This window comes from Tyto alba, unplaced genomic scaffold, assembly GCF_018691265.1.
Source record: "Tyto alba isolate M040663 unplaced genomic scaffold, T.alba_DEE_v4.0 Super-Scaffold_11, whole genome shotgun sequence".
NCBI classification, from domain to species: domain Eukaryota; kingdom Metazoa; phylum Chordata; class Aves; order Strigiformes; family Tytonidae; genus Tyto; species Tyto alba.
This window is the reverse complement of record NW_024881273.1, coordinates 12,506,691-12,533,273: the sequence shown is the minus strand read 5'-3', so window position 1 is coordinate 12,533,273 and position 26,583 is coordinate 12,506,691. Positions and strand designations below refer to the sequence as shown.

At 42.3% G+C, this 26,583-nt stretch overlaps 1 protein-coding gene across 19 annotated transcripts in view; it reads right to left on the bottom strand.

Moving 5' to 3' along the window:
* Window positions 1-26,583, bottom strand: part of EXD3 (exonuclease 3'-5' domain containing 3) — a 293,160-nt gene that overhangs the window by 155,902 nt on the left and 110,675 nt on the right. For all 19 annotated transcript variants that reach the window (XM_033003026.2, XM_042786593.1, XM_042786594.1 and 16 more), the window contains 3 exons: window positions 26,382-26,482; window positions 19,162-19,235; window positions 16,334-16,372 (listed from right to left, as the gene is read on the bottom strand). In XM_033003026.2, coding sequence (XP_032858917.1) covers window positions 16,334-16,372; window positions 19,162-19,235; window positions 26,382-26,482 — 214 coding nt within the window. The remainder of the gene's footprint in view (window positions 1-16,333; window positions 16,373-19,161; window positions 19,236-26,381; window positions 26,483-26,583) is intronic.

Here is a 26,583-nt window from a genome sequence, read left to right as displayed (position 1 = left end):
CTGCAAGAGGAAATGCGAATACAGGCACACTGACAATCACAACAGCTCCGTGGGGGTGGGAATAACCCTCTCCTCCTGCCCAGCCAACCCACCTGCGCTTGCAAATATCCCAGAGCCACTGCAGCCGGATCAGCAACCCATCCCTCTTGCCAGACTGATTTACTCATGGATCTACTTTAGAAGTTAATATTATTTTAGCAATTAAGTTTTCTTGACAAGTTGAAACTCTACATGGTGGATCAGGATCTGTAGCTATATTGCTGCCGGCACTTCCAACAAGTAGTTTTCAGTTTAGCGAAATGCTCAGATACGCACCCAAAATCCATCCCCACCTTCCACACATGCCACTGCCACCTCTCTCTCACCGCCCACCAAGCAGCACCTGCAGGGTCAGAGTCCCCTCCCAGGGACTGCAGGCACCTTGCTCTTTCTCCACGGCAGGCACAAACACCGCCTGGCTGGGTGGTGGGCTGGGGCCATGGGGCCTCATTCCTCACATTCTTTCAGTAACTAAAAAGAGAGAAGTTGTCTTCAAAGCAGACACTCTGCACAGAGATGGGGGAAACAAAACTGTTGATGGCCCCAGGTAAAAGGGAAGGAAAAAAAGAAAGCAAAAAAGAAAAAAACAGAATGACCCACCCCACAGAGGTGCAGGAAGGGGCAGAGAATTGGGAAAAAACACAGAGAAATTTGGCATCCCAGGTAGTGCACATGGGAAGGCAAGCTGCTCATAAAAACCACTGCCTCAGCACTGAATCTGCAACCCTGTGACTCTGCCAAATGCCAAACCACGTTTCTTCTCATGGATATGTAGAGGAATATTTTTACTGCTGCTCCTAAGAGGTTTATGGCACAACAAGGAACCAGTGTCAGCGGGACAGGGGTCCAGCATAACCAGGGGCTCAGTTATGGGAGAGAAGCAGGAGAGGCAACCGAGGGAAGGGGCAGAGCAGGAAAGGATAAGCTATAATGCTAATGCTTCTTGCCCTCTACATTTCCTCTCAAATCTTTCCTCCCACCCATGCTAGTCCTGATACTTTGTGCATCTCCCACATCTCTGCCTCATGCAACTGAGCTCAGCCAAGCTAACACATGGAGGTTTGAATGCCTCCTGCTGTGTTTGCCAAGCCACTTCTCAGAGTCCTTCCCCAAAAGAACATATTTTCTTATTAATATCACAGAGCAATTCTCTCTTCTAGCTTCCCCTGCGTCCATCCTATTGTCTTTCTGCCTTTTTTCTAGAACACAAAGTCTTTGGGGTTGGATCTCTCTTGAGTTCATCCAGAGTCAATTCTTAATAAATCTCATTATGTCAGCTTTATTTCTGGAAATAATGAGGTGCAGATTTTTTTTTTTATTTTAATGATAACAGGTTTATTCTTCCAATCACAAAAACAACTGTGGAAAGAAGTTTAATCTTGCCAGAGATATTACATCTTGCATTCTGAAACAGAAAATAGCTTTGTTTGTTTTTTACTGACAAAAACCCAACATTGCTATAAAGGGGAAAGGCTTCCACCGCAACAGCTTTGCAAGAAGCAAGAATGTGGAAACTTTGGCCCCAGAAGATGTGGGCACAGATGCAGAGACAAATGTTTCACTAGGGATGACATTTCATGTATTTTGTTTTCAGTAAATGAACACTTCTCAAGAGGAAGCTGGCATAGTTGTTCTGATCAACATCAGCGACACCTCCAAGCAGGAGAAGATTATATATACCATGAGGCTTCTTTACATCCCTCTCAGAATTCTAGACATATCATACTTTCTTTAATCCATAGGCACACACAAAAACTCCTGACACCAAAATTAACCCATGATTAAAGCTTTCCAAAATGACTGCTGCAATGAGCTACCCGTAAATCCTGTTCTTACCCAGCCAAATGCTTTACAAAGCTCACAACCACCAGTGCAGAGTAAGTGTAAGAATTTTAACCCACAGCATCAGCAATTCCTCCACTGCTATCAATAATTTTGGATCCAAATATCCACTATCTCCTTTGGAAGTCACCCTACCCAACCCTAGATTACTTTTATCTGTATGTGTTAAGTTAAATTTCTGTCTGATACAGTTCTCCACTTTCCCCCAATATCTTTGACTGGAGAGTGAAGTTATTCACACCAATGACACTGGCTATTTGCAGAGTCAGATTCTGATTTAACTTTTGAATGTTTTGGCCTATTTCCCCTGTTCTCAAGTTCTTCCAGAATCAACAAAAAAAATCCTGCTAATGTAGAGAAAATGCCAAGCAGAATATTTTACAGACAGCAACTTTAAAAGGGGAGAAAGAAACCTGGACTTTGAAAAGACAAAACCACTGTAAGCAATGGAGGACACCAACAGCCATTTCTAAATTCACTGCGGTGCTGCAGGTACTGTGCAGATCCCCTCGAACACCCTACTGTGTTAGTTTCATTGTTACTTTATTTTACCCGTGCTCAAGATTTCTGTTTGGAAGTTAGCATCGTTTGTACTAAATGGAGACGCTGCAGTAGTGTGTCACCATTAGTTTGTCATTGGAGGGAAGTCCTTTCTGCATGAGATTGGAGCCGGGACCCTCAGTGCCAGCTCAGACTGGGGTCACAGCCTGTTCTGGGACAGAAGTGGAATCCTGACTTCTGCATATCCTACATAGATGGCACTAAGATAAAAGATGCCAACTTTACCCACACTCACTTCTGAACAGGGTTTCTTGTGAAAGCAGCAGGCCACTCACCCATGGCCAATGCACAAAGACAGAAGCATGAGAAAGCCGTGCTTTCTCACCACTTGAGCTGTTCTCTCACAGGCACTGGCTACTCAGATGCACTAATTTATGAACTGAAGAAGAACAAAATAGCCTCCATTCATATCCCAGAAGACTGACTTTCAGATAGCAATCAGTGCGTCATTGACAGAGCCACACTTCAGTGTTCTGGAGGCCATTACCACATCAATGGCGGGGAAGTGGTCTTTCTTCTCTCTTTCAACAAAGCTTTGGCAATGTGGCTCCCTGGGGCATGTTCACACTACCTAGCTTCAGCTTTGTGAATCAGGAGACTCGGCTTCCCAGTCTCACCATGCAATCAGCTCTTCCAAAAGGCAATTCAGAGGAGTCTAACTTAAGATATCACTTGAATGGATCAAGGCAAAGACAACTCTTAAAGCCAACTTGCTGCTGTACTGGAGATCCTCACAAGGAGCTTATTGTTCTTGGGCAACCTGAATGAAGCTGCTAGCTTGTGATGAGTAGCTAGGACAATATTGTGTGACGAGACGCAACTGGCTCCACTCTTCTCTCTGAAGCTCACACAATCTTGCCAACGCAATTTCTCATTCAGATGTCCAGACACCACTACCAAATGGCAACCAGAAGATAAAAACCATATAGCTCATATGTTAAAATCCACCCAGCTGACTGCATGCACAGCCAGCTGCATTTTGGCCAGCAGGTTGAGGGAAGTGATTCCTACTCTCTGTTCTGCACTTGTGACACCACACATGGACATGATGACTAGTTGTGGCACCCCAGTGTAAAAGAGATGCTGCAAAATAGAAGAGTGTTCAGTAAAGAGCCACTGAGATGGTTAGTGGGTTGGAGCACTTGATGCAGAAGGAGAGGTGGAGGGAGCAGGGCTTGTTCAGCCTAGGGAAGGCTAAGTTGGGGAATATTGGGGGAATATAATTGCTCTCTTCAATTTTATCATGGGGGGATCGGAGAGAAGATGAATTCAGATGAATTCAGATCCTTCCAGAAATTCCAGACAGGCCTAAAGGAAAAAAAAGTGACAGTAGAGAGTGGCTATACACTGCAATGGGTCCAGAGGGGCTGTGGAACCCAGCAGGGCCCTGCAACAGCTTGTCTGATCTGGCCCTGCTTTGAGCAGGAGGGTAGAGAGGAGACCTCCTTCAAACCAAAATTAGCCTCTGATTCTGCGATTCGCACTGCTGTGCATTCCCGAGCACCGAGACTCGTCTCCACACAGACAGGCGGCTTCTTGCAGCGACTGCTGCTTTCAAGTTCCAAGCACCTCCCGGGCGAAGAACACCCATGATCTCATCTACCCAGAATACAGGATGGTCCTGATCACTCTCAACAATACTACATGGATTTCCAAATACATTTCCTGCATTGGGATTCCTTCCAAATTTCTGTCAGGCAGCCCCTGAGGGAAGTCATTCATCTTCGCCAGATGAAGTCATCATGTCTCCAAAATCTGTTCATACTGCCACAGATGAGAGAAGGTATATAGCAGAGGTAAGGAACAAACTCTGCTTTCAAAGTCAGATCTGAAGAGAGAGTATTTTCAAAAAATATTAAGCAAGAGGTTGAAACATTTTTTTTTAAACACGGCGTTGGACAGCCTTCATACAAGCTTCACCCAACTCACAGAGGCACAGAACAGATAAACTGTCTGCTGGCAATGGCTCCACTTCACAGGGCACATGACACTTCCTACTTCAGAGATGAAAGGCTCTGCACACGACAATTTACTTCAGTAAATCTGACACGATCACTACCATATTTCACTTCAGTAGCTGACCACAACATGGATATCAATGTTTCTTGGCTGGAGAAGGCACAAGTCCAGACAGAAACTGAGGTTTAACAGAGAAGGTGTAATACTCTACAACATTGCTTCTAACTGCCCAAGTGAACTGTCAGGCACACAGTCCCCCAGATGCTTCAGGACATGGGAGGATTTAGCAAAGAGGGCACCATGATACATCTGTAAGATGGTAAAGCTCAGCACTGACACTGAACCACGTTACCCACCAGCATACAAATTCAGCCACTTAAATGCCGTCCTGAAAAATTGACTGTTACTGTCTGATTAGCCACTGCTGCTGTGTTTGCAGAACAGCATCAGCAAAGGGATCCCGTGTCCCTCCACTCCTGTCACTGGTTTTCAGACAAAGCTCCCAGGAGAGAAAGCAGCCTGAGGCCGTGTTGGTACAAGTCAGCCAGTGCCACGTGTTTTCAAAGTTCATGGTCTTGTTTAGCAGTGTAGTTGTAGCCTGAGACTTTGGGGACTTTCCCAGTGAGAAGATCAGAACTTTTTATTTTAACCAACAACTAACTGATTTTCCTCAACTACATCCCACAACAACTCCAGGTATGTTGATACACAAAATCAAAAGTGCGTTTACCTGCAATATTTGCTCTCCCCTTCACTACTTGTTCAGGGAATGTCATAAATGTATGCCTTTAATGAGAAGTAGAGTCAATAATAGAATCAGGATAACCCTATTAAAATAACCTTTGTTTGGAGAGAAATAATTGCATGCCATCCATAAAAAACAAAACCACTATTCCTTAACAAATAGATTAAGGTAACTTTACCCTACCTGCTTTTTAAGCTATAATTTCTTTTTCCTTCACTTAGGTGTCAAGTCTGTCCCGAGAGTCTGTGCGTCCTCCTGAAATCCCTTTATCAGAATCGCTGCAGAGGTGTCTTCTGAATTCTAACCTAACACTGGCTCCAGAGCTGCTGAATATTATTCATCCCAGGGATCAGCAAAGGACCAAGGACTTGCTCTGAATGCATAAGCCACAGTTTTGATATGCTTCCAGATTTCTCACACCTCTTGGTCCCATGATGGCAGGCTGGAGATATTTTCTGGGAGCATTCCAGCACTTGGCAAGACTGAAGATGAATGAGGATGGGGAAATTGGCCAAACTCTTTCAGAGCACAAAGTAGTATGCTACTTATCACAGCAGATGCTTTGTCTGAGTCCAATAACACAGTGCACTGAAGACAAACTGGCAACCCTTATCTTCCCAGTGTATTTTGAAGTAGCATTTATCTATCTGCCTTTTGTCCTTATGTCACACACACACGAACAAAGTGTCACTGTGGCAAATGGCAAATTGAGCTCTCCAGTTTAAAAAGGTGAGGGTTCCCATCATATACTGCACATTAGGTGACTAGCACTGCTACTGAGGTTCATTGAGCCTGGTCCTCATATGACCCAGCATAATTTCTCTGGTCTCTCAAGCCTAAGAAGGTTTATACAATTGCTAAGCACTTTCACAAACTTTCTACTAAATTCACTGTTATGTAAATCTATTTTAGCCTGTATCTTAAAGCATGGAAGCCCACATGAGGAAAATACGACTTTCTGCTAAGCTATGAGGCTGGCTGAAGGATTACTATCAATCGTGATTATTCCAAAATCCAGCTTAGCAGAAGTGTACAACATCCACTCGTACTACAAGATCTGTCTGCAGGAGCTCCACTCCAGCTACAAAAGCACAGCAAGGGACCACAGTGACAGCCGCACACTGCCAGAGCTTGCCACCACTGCGGGGACAGGAACAGAGAACTGCAGCACTGCTTCACTACAGGACTGAGAGCTGCAGATGTGCAAAGAGGAAGAGCCTGCAGGAATGAAACCACTGTCGCTGTGTCTCCACTGCTGCTGTTAAATGAACTCACAGAATTACACTTCATCGGTTTGTCAGGATGTACATGAATTGAAGCCACCATGACGCCTTCCCATTTGTTTTGGATAGCCCTAATATTAACCTTGACAAGCTAAACCAGTATACCAACTACCCAACCAATCACTCAATTAAATGTTCCCATACCCAGTCACGCACATAATGAGAATTCATAAGCTCCATCTTCCTTTCCAAAAAGACGTGGAATTCCAGCACATTTACTCCCCAGCGAGGCAGAAGGATTTACTGCTCGTGTCCAGTCTGTGTCAGCTCCCCATGGCTGATGCAGACTTTTCAGGAGGAAGGATGTGCAGATGGGGGAAGAGCCCCAGAAACCTCTTTCTCATTCTCTGCCTATTCCATTCTCCCTGCTTAGGTCAAATTCCAAATTATGAGGCTGAGTAATAAGGCAGGAATCTCCTGTTACTTGGTCCTGGCTCTGGATTATTTTATCAGCTTTCTGTAGGGGTCCTCCTATACCAGGACGCATTGCTACTCTGCCCACACTTATTTCTGATGTACAGCAATTCCCCTGGGATCTGCACTTTTCTTGTGGAAATAGCTGCATGAAAGATTGGTCATCAAAGAGCTCCAGGCTCCCACCTGTATCGCCACCTTAAAAGGCCTGCAAGCTCTGACGCGGAATTAACTCCTGTGTTCACTGCCAAAGAACAGGGGCAGCAAGCTAATGTATTTGCTTTCTTTTTAACCCAGCTCTTAGCTTCACTGACATTCGACTTCTTAGGTCTCTTCTCCACTGCTGCTGCTTCACTTCTAAGCAGGTTTGTGAGAGTTCATGACCTGCCTTTGAAAGCCCCTCTCCAGGCCACGCCGGCTCTCCTCAGCGATGCTCACCAGGGGCTGTTTCATTCACCTGCCCCAGCCTCGCTGTGCCTTGTAGTCACGCCTAGTGCTCTGCCCACCTCCCCTCTGCTTATGGATCTACTCCAGCCCAGGCTTGCTTCAGGATAGTTAGGAACTTGGGGTTAGGGTCTTTTCTCTCTAAGAACATGCTAATGTGGCACTCCCAGCAGGGGACATTTTTCTATTTACTAAAGTCTTCAAAGTGAATAAGCAAAAATCTTGACGATGAAATACATGCTCAGGAGCACTCTTTCCATTATTAGACTATAAAAAATAGATGCCCACAGGAAAAACATGGGTTACCACTTACTTCTATTTTACCATGCGCAAACCTCATCTGGCTCATAACCAAAGCAATAATAAGTATCTTTGCAGGATCTTTACCAAAAGCAAAGCTTGGCAGTAAATTTTTCTCTCCTTTAATCTCTTTTGGTACATTTAAACTCCCGGTGGTTTTTGTTCTAAAGGAGAAATGCTTGAGAGGGCTGACTGAATGAACTCTGAAATTCACACCCTGGCAAATTGGACTGATTTCCTAAATCCATAATTACAACATTCCTCAGAGATATGCATACTTTCAGAGCGAACAAGGGAAGATTAGTTTCCTGTTTCTTCCCATTTACATGACTTCTCCATCAAGAGGAACTTTTTTTGTTTCTAAACAATCCTCTGTTTATGTGGTTCTCTTCTTGGCAGGGAACTGGTGAACTAATCTCGCCTAAAAGTATAATACAGCCAAACTATCAATTGCAAATAGCCTGACTATCTTTGTGCAAGGCAGCTGATTTGCACAGGCCTTTAGAATCCAATATCCATCTGTGGCAGCACTCAGACAGGTACCGATTGATTACAGGGTTTTTAAATAATCTGGGATGATTATTGAATGACCGGATAGTTTTACTGCTGGCTGGATAAGAACATGAGTAGATCCGTGCATGTGTGTGAATATGTGCAAGGCTTAAGACTTTAGTAAAACTGGGCAAATGTATCCCCCTATATCTGCACATCCCCAAGCACACAGAAACTGTCACAGGGCAAGAGTATCAGCTTGTCTTATGCCACAGAGCCACAAATAAGAGTTGTCTCCCATTCACAAACAGAATATGTGCAGAGCCCTGTTGTTGACCTATTTGCTTCCCACTTTTGGGAAAGCAGTGAATCCATCCTCTCTTTCTGTGCTGACATGGGAAACAAGCAAGGTCCATGTCCCATCCTCTTTGCCTTTCCCTATTTCTTCTACACACACCAACGTCAGTGCTCTTGATAGGGTTCCATTTGTCTTGGAGCAAAAGGAACATGAGGATTTGTTTGGTTTAGGTGAGACTGTCCCCATTTTTACTTTGTGGCATACAAACTTATAGCTGATGCAGTTTGGAGTCAGCAACAGCTAACCTGGAAACTATTATATTTGACTCCTGACACAGCTTTTAAGGGCCTTGTATTTTCTATATGTTCCTATAAGGGTGATAGTCCTTCCTCTACTGTCTCCTGCTCCTAAGATGCTTCTCCCATTTGGCTGAATTAAACATACCACTAGGGCACATCGGTTCAGTCTAACAGCTTGCTGATGCTCTTAACTCTTTAATCTAATACTGACCTCTCAACCTACAGCCATAAGCCAATTAGCCTCTTTTTTATACCATACCAAATCTCTTTCTGATGAAGTTGTGCTTTCGAATGAATGCATGCTAGTGACAGAAAAGTAATTATACTGCTTGGCAGCAAGCTATCTCTGCATGGTTGCAGGAGTTTTAAAGTCAGAAAGCATCTCTAACTTTTGAAAAAAATTTAAAGGAATTTTTTTTTCCCAGTGTGATCTCTCCAGTTTCATTTCTTCACTCTCCAGCACTTAATGTGTATGCACATAAAGGCTGTTTGGCCGCAACTTTTAAAAATGGGGTCCTGAGCTTTCAAAGGAATTACTTGCCAATACTTCAGTGAAGCAGAAATAGATGTCCAACTCCCATAAGCTTCTGTTGAATCCCCAGAGCTTGGCCCTGTAGATCCACACTTAAGTAATGTGAGCTGATTTTCCAAAGTTACTGAGAAAACACATATTCCATCACTGCAGATAAATTTTTGGCTGATTTTTTAAAATGTTTTTGACATTTTTGACAATTTTGTATATAGTATGGAAAACAATTGCAGTTTTTCTTAGCTTCTTTGTACCTACTGTAAAATTCCGCCAGAAATCATTAGTATGTTTCTGCTTAACCACAATTTATCTAGAAATGGCTGGATTTGTTATAAATAGAACTACCATAATTATCATTAGGTGTACCAGCCCTCCAGATCTTACAGAAAACAATCCTCTCTAAGCCATGCAGGAGGTACATGGAGGTATTTACATTTAATTTTATATATCCACCTTTGACAGACTTTTCTTTAGATAGTAAAGCATGGAACACACGGCATGTCTGGCTTTTCCCATGTATTTCTCCCACGACAGCTGTGGGTCTGTTAAACGAGAAGCTCCTATTTCTTTTAGACCAACAGTGCAAACTTCATTAGTACAGATGCATATTTTACTGCTCTCTATCCAGAAAGCAGAATGTAACTGAAGAATTACGTTATGCTTTTCCTGAGACAGTCACAGATGCGCCTGTTTTCTGCATCAGTCCAATCAGTAAGTTCTTTTGCTTTGAAACTCTGATGTTATTTCAGCTATCAATAAATATATGACACCGTTTACAAACTGAACTGAAAAATAGAAGGAAATCTATACTTTGCCTGCTACTTTTATTGTCCAGTTTTTCCATGGTTTAATATTCCCTCAGGTACAATACACTTTTATACCACATTGTGGCTGTATGTTCTCCCCAGAGACCTCCAACAAGAATTGTAAATCTAAAGCAAAAGGCATGGGGCAAAAGCAGAGGGATTGCCAAAACACTCCCACCACCACTGAGTTTCTGGTCAGTCCCTGAGCAAGGGACAAAACACAGGAAGAAGAATGAAAGGAGCAACGGGAGCAACAAGTGGACACGGTGGGAAGAAAGACTGCCAGTTCTCAACTGACAGAAAGCAATTCCCTCAATTCAGGCTTCACAAGACAGATACCAGATCTTAAACCTGTCACTGGTCCAGGTCTAAATACCATCTATTTTGCAAAAGGGAAATGGAAAAGAAAAAAAAAAAACCTTCTCTTTTTAAAACAGCAGCTGTTAGGAAGCTGCTTAAAGTTGTGGAAAGTTGTGTTCTTTTGCAGGTAGCTTAACAGGCAAACTGCAGGCAAAATGCAGCTGTAAGGAGTAGCGCCTGCATGTTTATATACACACTCATACTCAGAGCTACCTGGGACAAGTGGAACAGCTCCAGCACCCTCTTGCAGCAACACTAGTAGAACCATGAAAATTTATTTCAGCTGATGATTCCTCCCTGAAACTTTTAAGGCCATAAGGAACAAAACCAATCACCCACTGGTTCTAATTTCCTGCTAAAAAAGAGGCCATAAATACTAGCAAGGGACCCCACACAATGGCTGGTTACGATCTCTTTGGTTTCTACCTTCCAGGAAAACAGCCAGTCTAGATTTGATGTCTGAGTGATGAAATCCATTATATCCCTCAATAAACAGTTCACTCAAACACAGAGTGAAAGATAATTTGACGTGAAGACTTATACCAAAAGACACGTCGTTTATTAATCACCTCCTGAATATCATTCCATTTGCATTGCACAGATTGCTTAATTCCCTACAGATATTAAGTTCCTTACGCTATAGGGATGCTGCTGTACTCAAAACAATCTCGAGTGAATTTAGAAGTTTGCCTAAACTCAGGAATCCTAGGGAAGGACACTAGATGTGGACATTTGCCAAGTGGCCTTTTTGACCTCTTTCCTTATTAAAGATTCCCCAGAGCAGGATTACTGGCCAAGTGTTCTGGCCACAAAAACTTAAAAAAAATAATTGAATTCTACCCTTTAATTTCCCCTTAAAAATCACCTCCTTGAGCATAACAGCTATTACATTTTATTCCAGAGGTAGTTACATGTTAATTGAGGTCAAAATGGTCCTGTAAAGAAAGAGCACATTAGGATCTTGGACTCAGTCATTGAGGAAGTTTCTCATTTAGAAATTAACTGGTTAAATAAATAAGATTACATCAACTCCTTGCTGTAGTGTAAAATAATCTGCACCTATTAAGGACCAGGAATTGTCAAAGTTTTTCAAAAATATTACACAAAAAGAAGGGCACTTTTATGCATTCTGTTTGGGCAGATTTCTGAATATTATCTGTAAAGTAGCATAACAACCCTAGAATTTTAGTGGAACTAGAGTTATACATTTGCTGCAAATTACTAGCACCTCACCCCTAGTCACCCAGAGAACGAGCTGGCAGAGTGTTTGATTTTCATGGTCAGAAATTTTAAAATAAATAAGTTAGCTCATTGTCACAGCTGGAGAAGGAGAGGAGATTAGCCACAGGCTCTCTCAGTGCTGAACATGATGAACAGCTGGCTCCAGGGTTCATCTACTTCATTCTCATGCAAGGCCAGAGCAGACTGAATAGCTGCAAAACAGGGGCCTGAAAAAAACAAAGGCCATTTTTCTAGGTGTTGTATCCCCGTACCCTTCTCTCATGTCACACTTGCCAAAATGAAGGACACAGTGGTTCCAAACATTAGCTGGCAAAAGGGCTGGCTAATGAGCCACAGCTCACGATGAGTGCCCAAAGAACAAGCAACGTCTTTTCAAACACCAGTGCTTTTTCTGAGCATTAGTTTTGGAAGGATTTAAGATTTTTATATTTGAGAAACTAAGGGACAGTTTCCCCCAATGAACACTAGCATAGGAAGTTTTCTGATGAAGCAACAAAAGGCCCTTTGGATCAAGGTCAGTAAAAGTGGAACTACCATTTATACCACTTCACCATCTCAGACACTCTGCAAAACAGGTGATTGTAATACTGACAGTCCTAAATAAACTAATTAGTTTTAACAGTGCCCAACACTGATTTTAGTTATTGCCACAAATGAAGAGCTACATTGTAGTGGGCTGTCACCCTGTTCTGCTTCATGGGAGAAGGAATTTCACAGCAGGAAGGCCAAATAAACACACTTATACTTCCTGGGCCAAGGTACCCTGAGATAACATTTTAAACTGTACCAATTAGGTAGCTCTGCTGCAGTCAAACTATTCCCTGCAGAAACACTCTGGACATCAGAATCATCTATAGCAAGTGTGTGTGTGCGCCTTCTGGGCTCTAACTGTTTCAGAAATACCCATAATATTCTGTTACTCCCCCTGCACATCCACCCCAGCCTTTCCTCATCAAGCTGAGACTGTCTCCTGCAGGTGGCATCGGGGCCGCAGAGCTTCCCTGGCAGCTCCCTCCTTGCATCGATGGGCACAGCTCCCATGTGGAACAGACCAGACCTGAAGGGGTGTGGGTAACTCCACACAAAATGGGTGGTTTGGCACTAATCAACCAAGCTGAGTCTAGAATGGCACAATTGCAAGATCACTCCCAAAACCTCAGTGAGAACACTGTGCATGCTAGAAACGGCACAGCAAAATACCCAACCCTTCTATTCCCAAGCTTTCTGTTAAACCAGGAGAATTTCAGGTTGCCAAAACACAGGTGCAGTGCTATTTGAGATGTCCTCTGGCTCCAGCTGCCACCCGAGAAGGGGGTGCTCCCCTGTAGGTCCTATGTCATATCGCCAACCTCATGCAAGTATCTCAGATACTATTTGACATCTAAAACACTGGTAGAGGTGACATTTGCAATCAGTTGCTTCCCTACTATGCTCCTCATAGATATTATTGTTCTTTGTGTGTTCACTTTTTGAAAGCTTGGCAGATGACTGAATAATACCTTCCATGCATTTTGTTCTCAAAGTGATTTTCTCCTGCAGAATTTCCAGAGAAACATCAGCATTCAATAAGCCCCTTTTACTGCTGGCTGAGTGCTCTCTGCAGACACTGGCAGGATGACTCTTCCTGAACACATCTGATCAGTGTCATATATCAGCTGTTCTGTGGTGGCTCTACCTAATTCTACCATCGTTATGCAGCTGATTAAAGCTGTGAAAAATATGAAGCATGCAAAAATGGAAGCAGAACAGCACACAGCAGACAATTCGCTCATGCCCTGCCTCTTTTTTTCCTGCCTATCTACCATCAATATCCTACACACCTTCCCCTCTGCTTGTGAAGACAGGCACTCTCCTGTGTGTTTCCATTCAGCTCAGAATCAGTTAGGAAAGCTAATGAATAGCAATGCAGCTGGCACCGTGCAAGAGAAGTACTCTTCCCCTCCCTCTGCCCTCCAGGTATCTCTGCTTGGAGTAGATGATACAAACGGTAGCTCTCCTCGTGGGCTAACCAGGCTTGCCAACAGGCAGTTTTGATGATGGCAGTTTCCCTAGGATATGAAGACGTTTTGATCCTTTTGCTTTCCCTCCTGCCTCCTCTGCTTGCCTACGGCTGCCATCCCTGCCTGCACAGCCTGGACAGCACATCAGCAGCGCAGGCGCTGGCAGGCGGAGGGGGCAAAACCAGTTTGCTACAGGGCTGGAAACAGGTTCTGTTGGCCCCACAATTAACTACTGAGTTTCTGCCTTTTGTAGGAGCAGTCGGGATCACACCTTCAATTCATCCCACAGGGCAAGAACAGGAAAATTCTGTACTTGTACTGCTCAGGGCGAACAAAAAGAAATACCAACCCAGAAATGTCTATCGCCCGCCATACTGAAAATGGCATGGCCAGCACCACTGAACACAGAGAGACACCACTTTCAGCAGGGCTCCTGGTAGCTATATAATTTAAGTATTTTCTTATGGCTGCAGCACAGAATTAAACAACAATGGGCTTTAAGCCCACGAAGACTTTGAATCTCTTTGGACTGAAAATTGAAAAAATTATAAAAAAATTCTGACTGAGAGTTTGCTGTTGTGGAGTCTTTTGGGAGTGTTGGCTCCCATTTCCCCAGGTGACCTAGAGGGTCAGAGGAGCCATCCCATTCTCTGCTTCCCACCCAGTACAATATGTCTTTAATACTGCATCGCCAGGCAGAGCTTGGGAGATACAAATTGTCTGTGAGTCTGAACTAAACATACGAATGGGACATACAACATAAATGACAACTCTCTCCAGCTCCACAAGGAGCCTAATGGATTTTGTTTTTGTTAAAACATATCCAGTCATAGGTGAAGCTCTGAGTGGAAAGTTGAACCTTTCCTTCATGTAAAGCCCAATCTTTCAAAAACAATAAAGTCCCGGACAACCTTAGTTTTTGCAGTGAAAAACAAAACTTGCTCAGAGATTCCTCTGTAACATTTCTTTTGTTCAGTGCAGCCACGCTGCCAGCAGCACAAAGCAGAAGCCTACCTGCACATGCGATTATTTCAGTTTCCTCCAGATGCACAGGTACAGATTCTGATCGCTTTAAAGTGATGCCAAAGACAGTAATCTCTGATAGTACTGAAAGTCAGGACTGATAACAGGCAAGTTTAAGCATTACTCGTGTGATAATTACATAGTTGTCAAAAACAACAAGTTGGCAGCATGCAGAAAATACAAAGTTTGGAATACTCTGGGAAAGCAAAGATGACCTGCCATAGTCCATCATGCAGTTGAGCTCAGTGTAGTTCTCTAGGGAGCTTCTTACCAGGTGCCAAACAAGCACTTTTCAGAGAGCATCTATTCCCAAGCCTCCTGTCTCTACAAGTAACTGACACAATCTGCAATCGTGTATATTAACTGGGAGGTTTTTCCCCACTATCCACAACAGCATCAACAGAAACCCCTTCACTGCATACACTGAAGTACATCCAGAAGTTGTGACCAAGATGCCTGCTAGTTTCATGGCTAACCCCATCTCGGGTGTTGATCCAGCAAGGCATCAGCACTTATGCTGGCCTTTAAGCTTGTAAGACTCAAAGGGAACCCTGAAAAGTTCTTTCACTGGATAAGATCACTGAGATCAAGACGCAAGGCCCCTTCCTTTCCTCACAGTCTGGTCTCTCGCATGGGTGTGATAAACTACACACAGAAGTTGAATATTCACCACTGAAAACACTCAGTAGGTTTAGCAGGTGACATGAAGTGCTGCTGGGCATTTTACCAATGACCTCCATCTTAAAAAACACATCCTCATACTTTTTGAACTGCTCTTTTTCCTGCTGACTCACGAAAGAGAGAAGAAACGTCTCACGTCTAAAATTCAGTCATTTTGCTGGTGTGTACAGACAGTGCCTAAGATCTCAAATGCATGAGATCATTAGTCCCTGGACTGGCCTGTTACCACTCAAGAGGCCCACACTGACCATTCAAATGGGTTTTCAAAGGAAGACTCTAGCTGATGGCCAGAAATTCTTGATGGCTGCAGAAGAGTTACAGAAAAGGAGCAAACATTCTCCATGAGGTTGCAATTCCACAGAGATATGATGGACACATGAATAATTGTTAATCGTTTGTCACCATGGAATTTCTTGATATTTCATTGTCACATAAGTATTTATTGTAGTATCAGGCCAAAATATGGTTGCCTGAACTCTCCTGTTTACACACCAAGAAAAAAATAATACTGCTACCCTTCTTCCTGTGCTATCAAAATTACTTGTGTCCTACAGCACAAGAGATAGAAGTAACAATATCTAACAGTCACCTAATAAACCTGTGGAAAATTGCCAGAGTAGAGCATGCAGAGAGACTCTAACACATGTCCCAATTTACTCACACACCTTGTTAGCTGCCTGAAGTGAACTCTTTTCCCCACTCCTTGTAATTAATCAATATAAATATTTGTAGTGTTCACTTACAAATATGTGCACGAAAGTAAAAGAATGTATTTGATAATCTTATCTAAATGCTCCAACCAAACTAGAGCATTTTTAATGACAAAACAGGAATTATATTATAAATTTTTTTCCTTGCTCTTCCCTGCATGTACAAAATTGTACATGCTATATGCTTACGAAATTATGAGAGAGTGCAAAATTGTAATAGTACGACTACAATATCCAGAGCTGTATATTCTGAACATCTCCAAGCGAATAAACTTGAGAAAATGGGAGAGGGAAATCCATACCCACCTGAACATGATCTGTCCAATTCTCCTGAGTCATGGTTTTCTGAAAAGACAAAATTACTTCTGAGCCATCTTAGAAAAGGGAGAATGCAACATACAGCAAGCTGAAATTTAACACACCATCTTACACACTGGCATCAACTGTGATTGAGGAATGCATTCTGGAGAACACAGGAAACCTCTGCTTCTCATATGTCACCAGCCAGGGCATGGCAGAAAAACACAGCTTAGATGAAATAATTCAGACAACTGTTACACTACAGCACATAAGACAAAAAAAATCATATGCAATCAAAGTATATAGGCCATGGCAGGCCCTTACCCAGCAGTAGCCTGAACTCTCATTACCCAGAGCTGGGTCCTGGGCTCATTTGCAGAAAACTAATCACCTTCATAGCACTCCACAATGTGCAGCAGCATTTCTGAATTCCTCAAAGCTCACATGGTGCTCTCGCAATGACAAAGACATCACTGAGCGAAGGTGAAACAGGCTGTGATCTGGTGGAATGCATAGATCACTGCTGTTGCCTTTACCTCAGATTTGCAATATGTCCATAGACTGTTCACCCCAACAGCTAGCCCAGAGGAGGGCCATCCCCATAGGCTCCAGTAAAGGACATGATCTTGGGGATTATCTTCAAGGCTGAGCCTTCAGTATATAAAAATATACTTTTCTCAATAGCCAAGTCTTGAAAAATCATCTGGAATCATGAGGTCTGGAGAAGGAAACTGCTAAGTTAATATCCCCATTCCAGTATAGTTCAAAGCCAACTTTGGGCAAAATCTTGGGATGGGACTTACTCTCCACTCTGCCAAGAACACAGATGTCTCTGTATGAGATTGATCAGTCACCGAGGCATAAGCCTCACCCCCACTTCTGGCAAAGGTAACAATGATTACTAGTGCCACTTTTATGGGAAGGTACAAGAGCACACAGGGAGTAAGAGCCTCACAGAAAGCATTTTTGAGATATACAAGCATGTAACTTAAATAGTAGTGAAATAAAGGAACCATTTAATGGCTTAATACACAGCTGAGAATGGTAAACAGAGAACACCAAAGAGGTCTCAGAAGAAGATGTCCAGAAACAGCTGCCAAATATACCTTAATGGAAGTAACTGGCCAGCTTGGATACTTTAAATTAGAAAAATATTGTAAAACAAATGAAATGGAAGGCCGGAGAGAGCAGATCAAGAATCCATTCCACTCTGTTAAATAAATACACCTGGATAAATGCTTTCTACTCTGTCACTGCGGATGACCAAGCTCTCTAGAATGATGGCATCTAACATTAAAGCTTTGAGATGCAGAATGTTGAAATGCTTAATCCTCCCCAGGTCTTCTGTCAGTGGATCTGGCAGGCAGCAAAGACAGATCAGAGGCCTCACTGATGGATCAGGAGCTCTTGGAAGCAGAACTGGCTGTGCCAGAATGGCGTCATCAGATGCCCACCACTCAACCCCATCTTCACGTTCAAAGTACTGGGGGGTGTGGGATCAGCAAAAATGCATGCATCTGCCTTCTTCTTTCAGAACATCAAACAAATCCTCTTTTGAACAAAAGAACAGACAGTTCTGGAGGAGGTGTCTCATTTCCTGAAAACTGTCTCTCTGAAGACCAGATCAATAGTACTGTAGGAACATCTGAACAACCTGTTGGACTCTTTCAAAACTCTGTTAAAAAACCCTCTTGTATCTACATGGAGAAAGTCTTCTATGAACTGAAGATGAAATACCATTCCATGCTTGGCAAATACAGCCTGATAGTTCAAAATGCAAGAAATGGAAACATTTCTCTATGTTGTTCAGTCTCTTGTAGTCCTTGTCTTTCACTGTCCAATTGATAAACCTGGATACAAGTGCAAACTGTTTTCTCCAGAAAAGGTAGAATAAAAACTTACTCTCAACTGGTACAATCTGTCTTCAGGCAGAGGATAATGATGAATGCCAGACTATCAAGAGAAGCACCACAACTGCCCTGTTAACAGGAAGAGCAATGTGCTCCCCAATGCAGGGTGCTCAAGAGCATCCAAAGGGCAGTGACTTGGCTCAGTACACTCATCAGAGGGCAAGAGAAACCACAGTCAAGTAATTCTGCAGTCAACCTCCAAGCTGCCTCCTAGAAACCTGCTCCTTAGAAAGAATTAATGGCATCTTTTTATTTCTACAAGCCCTCAGTGCCAGGACAAGTACCAGCAATTTTGGAAAGAGAATTTGGAGGCTGGACGAAAGTAAAGTTAGTTCAAAGAGAGGCTCAGGAGCTGAAAGTACTATTATTTTGCTCAGCAGTAACAAAATTGTTAGCACAAAAAAAGCTTCCATGGCAGGTATGGGCCATATCTATCACAGCCAGGCTGCAAGTACCAAAACAAAGCACCTACAAACAATTCAGCTACGTGGAATGCTTAAAACTAGTGTTCTTAAAAAAAAACCTCAGTATGCAAAACCCCAAAAAACAAAACCAAGAAAAAACTCCTTAGCCACCATGCTCTGCTTATTTGAGATGACTGTGAGAAACTGAATGTATGGAGAGCACACACTGGCCTACCTACATGTGTCTCGGATCACTGCTGAGGACACTGAGGTGAACAAGCATCCAGCTCTGAGCAGTCATGGCACCCAGTTGTTAGAATATGAATGGACACACAAACTATTCACTCACAGAAAAAACAGGGCCCATGGCAGATCCAATGCATTTCTATGCAATAATAACCCCAACAAAAACTTGCTCACCTACTATCAATAAATTTCAGTCATGTCAATTATGTTATTCAAAATCCAAAATAAACAAAAGGCCTCATACACACACATGCCACACAATACAGAAACATACCTCAACAAACCTCTTGTAAAAGAGGTAATTCAGAGTTCTCAAGTGCCGCTGATTTATGACATTAGGGCAGAGAGCTAAAAAAAAAGAAAAAGACATTGAAGTATACAACATAGCTGAACTTCCTTGAAGTTTTACTGTCTAGACATTGCAGTTTTCTGTCCCCGATTTCAAACTCTGTATGTGGAAGGCAGGATACCATCACACTTGGAACAGACACACACATCATCAGCTTATCTAAACTATAAACTTATTTACACTTTCAACCATAATTAGAGATGCTAATCCTCAGCTACTGATACCTCTGGTTCTACCACCCTTGAACGATAAGATCCACTTGCTGGTTCCATATGCTCCACAGTCAATGACTTCACACCTTTAATTAGGTAGCATCCTCATAGATGCACCACCTCCAGTCTCTAGAGATTGCATTCTTTTTGATTTAATTGGAACCTGTGCTATTAATTCATTGAAACAGTTTTGAACATGTTACTCAGTATATAAACTTGTGGCTAAAGTTTATTGGATAAAATATATATCCATGAAAGAGAGTCCATATCCATTCACAGAGGGAAGTGACTATTGTTTTGCTGAGCTAGCAAGCAACAGTTGTTGTTATTATTTTTATTACTGTCATCTTCATTAGATATACCTCATTACAGCTGCAAAAAACAAGATCTTCACATAGCAACAAGAGATAAATGCAGAAGATAAAATACATTAACTAGGATTAGCATAGGTATCTGTCAGTTCTTGCTAGATGCTGGCATGCACGTATAGGGAGAGATTAACCAAAGCCTTCATTGGGGTTTCAGTGGCTAAAACCATCTCACTGGTAGTCAGAAGAAGCAGGACCAGCAATCAGAAACAGTAACAGAAAACAGTAAAATAAAAATTCTCTACGGCCTCCCTTGAATCAGCATACACCTGGAGAAACCAGTGCTACCGACTCAAAAGGCCTCGGAGCTTAGCACTCGCCATGCCCCACACATGGCATGCCCAAGGATTAAACACTGAGAGAACGAAGAAAGATGTCTGAATATCAGACCGTGGCATCAGAGGGATATGAACTGATGTACCACTGGCTACTGCAGCTTCTCAGAGTCTCCTGAAGTATCACTTCATAACTTGAACATTTCCATCTCAAATAGAAATGTTTAAAGCTGCTATTCTTAAGTTAATCTTCCACAGTGTAACAACATATACTTGCTCTCAAAGGATCTGAGGAAATAATTGCAATTATCCTGCAGGATATTATCCCAATAAATATGGTGATCTTTCCTCCGGATATTGTCCCAGTATCTGAAGATCATCAGCTCATGGAAAGCAACATGCTTTAAAGAAGGTAAGATGAACATAAAAATTAATAATATCACCACATAACTAAAAGATTTCAAAGCTTTTCAGAAATACAGCATGACTGCTCTAGGTCACCAAAAAATATTCATTAAACGTTTTGTTCTGTGAGCTTCTAGAGGAAATATCCAAAGCACAGGACTTGACAGAACTGAGGGATTTTAAGTACCCAGTTATCTGTGCAGAAAGTAGGACAGAGGAATGCAGATGGACTTTTTCAAGGCACTATTGGCATTTTCTATTCTGATAGAGGAAAGGAACTGAGTTTGAATCCAGTTTTCTATATTTTATTACAAAAAAACAGATTGAAACAAAGAACTAACTGAAAACATGAGAGTGAAAGGTAACTTGATAAGAGACAACGAAATGAAGAGTTTAAAGCTCTAAGGAAAGGAAGAACGGCAAAATAAAAACAACAAAATGGACTTCACAAAATCAGAGAACTGGCAGATAAGATTTAATGTGAAAATAATTTATAAGGGGAAAAGAAGTTAAGAAGAGCTGGCAATGGAAAAATTGGAAGTGAAGTAAGAGACCAACTGCTACATGAGAAGCTTTTATTGATTTCAAACACAGAAGGAAGTTAAAAGAACATGGAAACTGGATCACACACATACAAAAGAACAGCACAAACACATAAAATCAGAAAGTCCAAGGTAAAACGTGAGATGCAGCTACCAAAAGACATAAAGGCAAGAGAAATTCCAGATAGCCTTCTGGAGGGAAAAAAGAGTTCTTGTAGAGAAGAACTGGCATAGCTTGAATAGGAAATGGAAAACTTTCCACCTTGGAGGTCTTTAAGAAAAGGTTTCACATTCCATATTTATCAGAAATGACAGAAGGAGCTCCTTTGGCTTTGGGGCGGGAGGGTGACACAGGTGGTACTGCAGAGTCCTTGCCAGACCTTTTCCCTGCAGTTTCATGACCATCTGCACTTTATAGTTGCAGAAATCAAAGCGCATCAGGGCAGAAAAACTTACTCAAGGTCAAACACCTAGTTGAGTGAACAGGAGTCAGAAGTCAGGTCTCCTGAGACAAAACCAATGTTCTGTTGGTTGGAGCAAAAGACAATGTCCTAAGCTTTTCAGAACAGAGACCATCCTTCTATTCAGTGTTTGTACAATGGGGTTTTGGGATCATGACTGAGTTATGGAGCATGAGTGCAATACAAATGCTATAATGCTATGAAAGCACCTTTTTGAACACGTTAACTCTTAACCTGGCACTCGTACCACAACAGTGCTTCATCTGAACTACATTTCACATCTGGGACTGACTCAGAAGCAAAAAATCCAGTCTGCTCTCAGCTATCAGCAGAGAGTTAATGGCTATCAGTAACAGAGAGGAAGTAAAAATGGAATCTATTTGTCAGGCAGGGTATGAAACCCACAATACACGCTTATTTCACTCATGTAACATCCATAAGATATGTCTGCCGGGGATGTGGTGCAATGTATTTGTAGGTGTGGTGCGTGCCTACCATTCCCAGGCCATACGCGATGCCTCCTGAGCTGGGATGTGGACTCAATCCTCTCTTTACACCACCCTGAGAGCTTGACTTCCATTCACAGTGAGACTCCTTCACCCTGTCCTGGCAGAACAGAAGGTCCCAGACAAAGCATACTTTGTTTGGGGACAAAGTAAAGGAGACTTTTTTTAATAAAATCAGGGTACCTGAAATGCTAGAGGCTTTTACCCTGCTTTTACTGCTAAGGATTGCTGGGGAATCTGATGAGAAGCAAGCTGTTCATTAGTCTCTCAGAGTATTATGAAATTAGTCCCTAAATGCACATTAGTGGAGGGTAGGGCCCGACTCAAGAAAACCTTTTTGTTGTATCCTCAAAGATACATTAGTGCCTCTCATAAAATGCACTGTGCCACTACAGATCAGGGTCAGCAGTCCTCGAAAAGGAAGGTGAAACAGCAGAAGCCCCAGACTGCCCCTAAAGTCCTGACCTACTTGCTAGCTTTGCTGCCTGGAGCTGACTGGAAGAATAGAGAGCATAGCACAGGGGTTTTGATCTGCACCTAAAGGAAAAAATGCTCTAGTGTGGTCTTTAGACACGTGTCTGGATATGATGAACTCATGCTCAGAACTGCAAGGGTGGTGTCAGCTTTTCCAACAAAATAAATGCTTGGGAGCTGCTGGTCAGCTTGTCTCAGTCTAAAGCAGATCATATTCTACCACCTGTACTTCAGTAGACAAAAATGTAGCTGACAAGGTAAGGGCTCAGAAAGGACATTGGGACGTTCAATCCCCTTCTCCTTCAGCACCCTGACTCTGCAGCCACTGCAGCCTTCTGGTCTGGATGGCTCCTATCATCTGATGTCTAAGCCTAGAGGTTCTTCTCAGTCGCAGTGCTATGTAGAGATGTGCTGGTACTTAACATGAGAGCTAAAAAACTGAAGGAAAATCACCATGGAAGGAGGGAGAAAACAACCCTTGTAAAACAAATATAAAGGAATGGAATAACCTTCTGCTCTGTTTTAACAAGGAAAAGGTAAAAAAAAAATTGAAATTTCCTCTTTCCAAAGGCATTGCTGTGGAATTTTAACAGTTATTCCTCTCTCTCTAACAGAGCACCTTTTGCAAGTGCCTAGTGCAGACTCCCTTGAGTCTCTGCTGGAGCTCTCCCTGGTGACTGCCCTGCCATGCGCTCGCTCATCTGGCAGACCTGCTGAAGTTTGAGGACAGTTGTGACTTACCTGAGCAGAAGGCACAGCCTGTTGAGCAGCCCTCGTCTGCCCTCTGCTGCCCCAACACCAACGGAGTGATAACGCTTTATCTCACAAATCAATTCTGGGGCTTAATAAGGAAGATTCACACCAAATTGAAATTGAAGGTTAAACCACAAAGATAACTTGGTGGTCAAATGAAGGAAAATATTTCTCTTAGTTTATGCTAAAAAAAATATCAAATGCTATGGTAAAAACATGTTCATAGCATTCAAAACTTAAGGTGCTCAGCTAATTTATTACACTGCTACAAGACAAAAGCAACTAATTGTGCATTCAATTACCATCTCTCTTCTATCAACACCACTATTATCTGCTTTACTGTCACATAGGCAATAAGGTCCAATATATGAGGACAGTTGTACTTTTCAGAATGGTATCCTTTTTACCTCATACCCAATGAATTTTCAATAAAAAAAACCGCTGCACTCTCTGGCATAGTGGCTGTGCAAAAACAACAACAGAAAATTGACTCAACCATTTCAAACCTAGGTAGGGTCTGTTCCCTCATCTCTGACAACTGTTTTGACTGAAACTTGCATTTGTAAATCTAAGTCAGTCCCACAGGGTCTTCAAAGAGTATAAAGTAATTAGCCCGTAAAAGCTACAGGCTTGTTAAAGCAGAGCATACTGACCCATGTGTGAGAAAAGACTCTATAAAACTCTATTTCCTCAATCACACACCGTTTCTGCCCAACTTCTTCCTTCCCCAGTAAAGCTAATTAAATGGAATCTATACACAGTTTATTGGGACACCTTTGGGACTCAGCAGAAAATCTTCCACTTACCATGCACTCTTTTGTGTGTTAACAGGAATACTGGAATACAGTTCAGAAAAAGAAGAGGTGGACTAATTTAAGATGATGGCTTTTTTTTTTTTTTCCCCTGATATTTCAGATCTTTTTTATATTGGGCCATTGCCTACCTGGCCCTGAAATTTAATACTGGCAGTTCCAAGGAGTGCTTCAAATCTTAATGGCAGATCAAAACCTAAGTTTTGCTTAGAAGTCAGTGAAACTTACTGTCAGTGGATAAGAGTGAGTTTGGGTAGTGAAATATGAAAGTAGATTTGGAACTGCGAGAACTGAGTCACATACAAGTTTGCCTTCTCATACCAAGAAACCGTGTCCTCCTCCAGCCTTTCTCACCGAAAGCCACTTCCCTCTTCTGCTGCTGCTCTCAGCCTCTTTCAGCGAGTGGGAGTCATGAGTGAACAGAAGACAGAAAGCAGCAGAAGACTGCAGCATCCAACAAGCCCACAATCAGGTTAGGTAACAAGAACTGTGAGTTTTACCTCACTGCTAGCTTTTGGTGGAGCTGCTCAGAACAAGAGAAATGAGGGGGTTTTTTTACCTAGCCTGCTTCCTTTTTGTACACTCTTTCCTCACAGTCAGATTTACTTCCACTAAAGAATGGAGAAGGAACAACCAGAAATTCAGAGGAAGGGAGGGGAGAGAGGTGGGAAGAAAAGGAAAGCTATGTTATTCCAGCTGCGATCATTTCCCAATTCAGTTCAAGCAGGACCAACACTAAGGCAGAAATTCCTCTGTAGGCATTCATCCCCTTCCAAAGCATTTCAAAGGAGACTTAAGACAGCTGCAGTTTAGCAAAGTGTGAAGTCCTGCTCTGAATTACATGTGGTATTATGTAAAAAGTAAACACCTACTTTCACATATGGAACTATGAGAATCATATTCAACACTGGTTTTAGCTGCCCCAAATCCGGCATCTTGTCTAAATCAGTAGCCCACTTCCCCTCTCACGTCAAGAGAGGTGAACAGCCCTCTCCAGCAAGTGACTTCTCCTGCACTGTAGACACTGCAGTTTGCATGGAATAAACCACTCTTGGGAAGCACAGGCAGAAATAGGATCTGTATCTTTGTCAAGGAACATCCTCACCACTGCATGTGTGGTGGAGGACCAGCAAGCTTTGGCCGTTATTATTAGCAGTTTCAACATCTGGGACACCATCACCAGGCTGAGGCACACTATCACCCCACAGAGAGCACCTGACATCAACAGCTACATGCTCCTCTCCTTTTTTTTCATTTCTCAGGATTTTGCATGTGAACAGTTATATCATTTCACCCACATAGTTAATATCATACCCTTGTTGGAAAGGGGAACAACTCAATTCTCTTTACAGATCATAAAAGACCAAACAGCCTACTAAATGACCAACCTTGTAAAGGAGGAAAAAATACTGGAGACTAGGTAAAACTCCTGGGAAGGTTTTAGATTTTAAATAAATCACCCCCCATATGTCAGCTTTCACACCAATGAGCTAAGTTCAATTATATTTATTTACCATACAATGAGACTTTGTAAGGATTATTTTATTAACTTTTGAACACCAGTCTGAAGATGTGAAGACTAATATGCAATATAGTGTTGCTGCCAGGTGTAATAAGCCCACAATTTGTGGTTAGAAAACACTTTTGACTCCAAGAAAAGAGAACTGCATATCTTGGGCTGATGATGGAAAGCTTTACAGGTAAAACCTAACACTGCTCCTAAAAGGTGCCTGACACAAGGTCCCAAAGAGAAGAAATAAAGATCAACAGTTCCCACTAACAACCAAAGCAAAACAAACTAGATTTTATTAGATAATTGGTAGTGAAGCAGATCTATTCAGTGATGTAAAATGTGTTACTTCTCTCGGAAGGCTGCAAGAGCCTTAAAATTCCCTATCGCCAATCTTAGCTTAAGCAAAGAATACAAAGGGCTGTGAGGTTCCTGCTTCCCAAGGGTTATCTCTTCACAGCTGACCAACCCATAACTCAAGAAAACAGATCCTCAGATGAATAATGACTTGCCTCTTATGTGAGTGGAATGGAGTCATAACTCAAAGCTGACCATCAAGTGTTTACATAGAGCCATTCTGAGGTCGAGATTTATTTCGTATCATGGAAGCAGCAGTCTATTAGTCACAAGCACTTCATCCTTCGACAGCACAAAGTGATAATTCCCATAACTTACCAGCTTTGTTTTTCAATATCATTAATTAAACCCTGAAACTCCCCATGATAAATTACAGCAGAGATTCCTTGCTGAACATGGAAGAAGACAAATTGACTTCGTCTGTTCTTTATTGGTCAGATAACGCCACAATATGTTGCAATATCACATACCTGGATCTACGTTAAATCGGTCTAGGAGCCTGAAGACCAGCTTGCTTAGCATTTTGCGGTTAAATTTATCTGGTTTGTACCTGGACAGGCCTTGATATTGACTGTAAGCAAAAAAACAAAATCAGAAACATCTGTGGAATCGCCTAAAGTATGTTTTCCAAAGAGTAGGTATTTACCAGTAGAGATATTAGGGTTTGCTAGG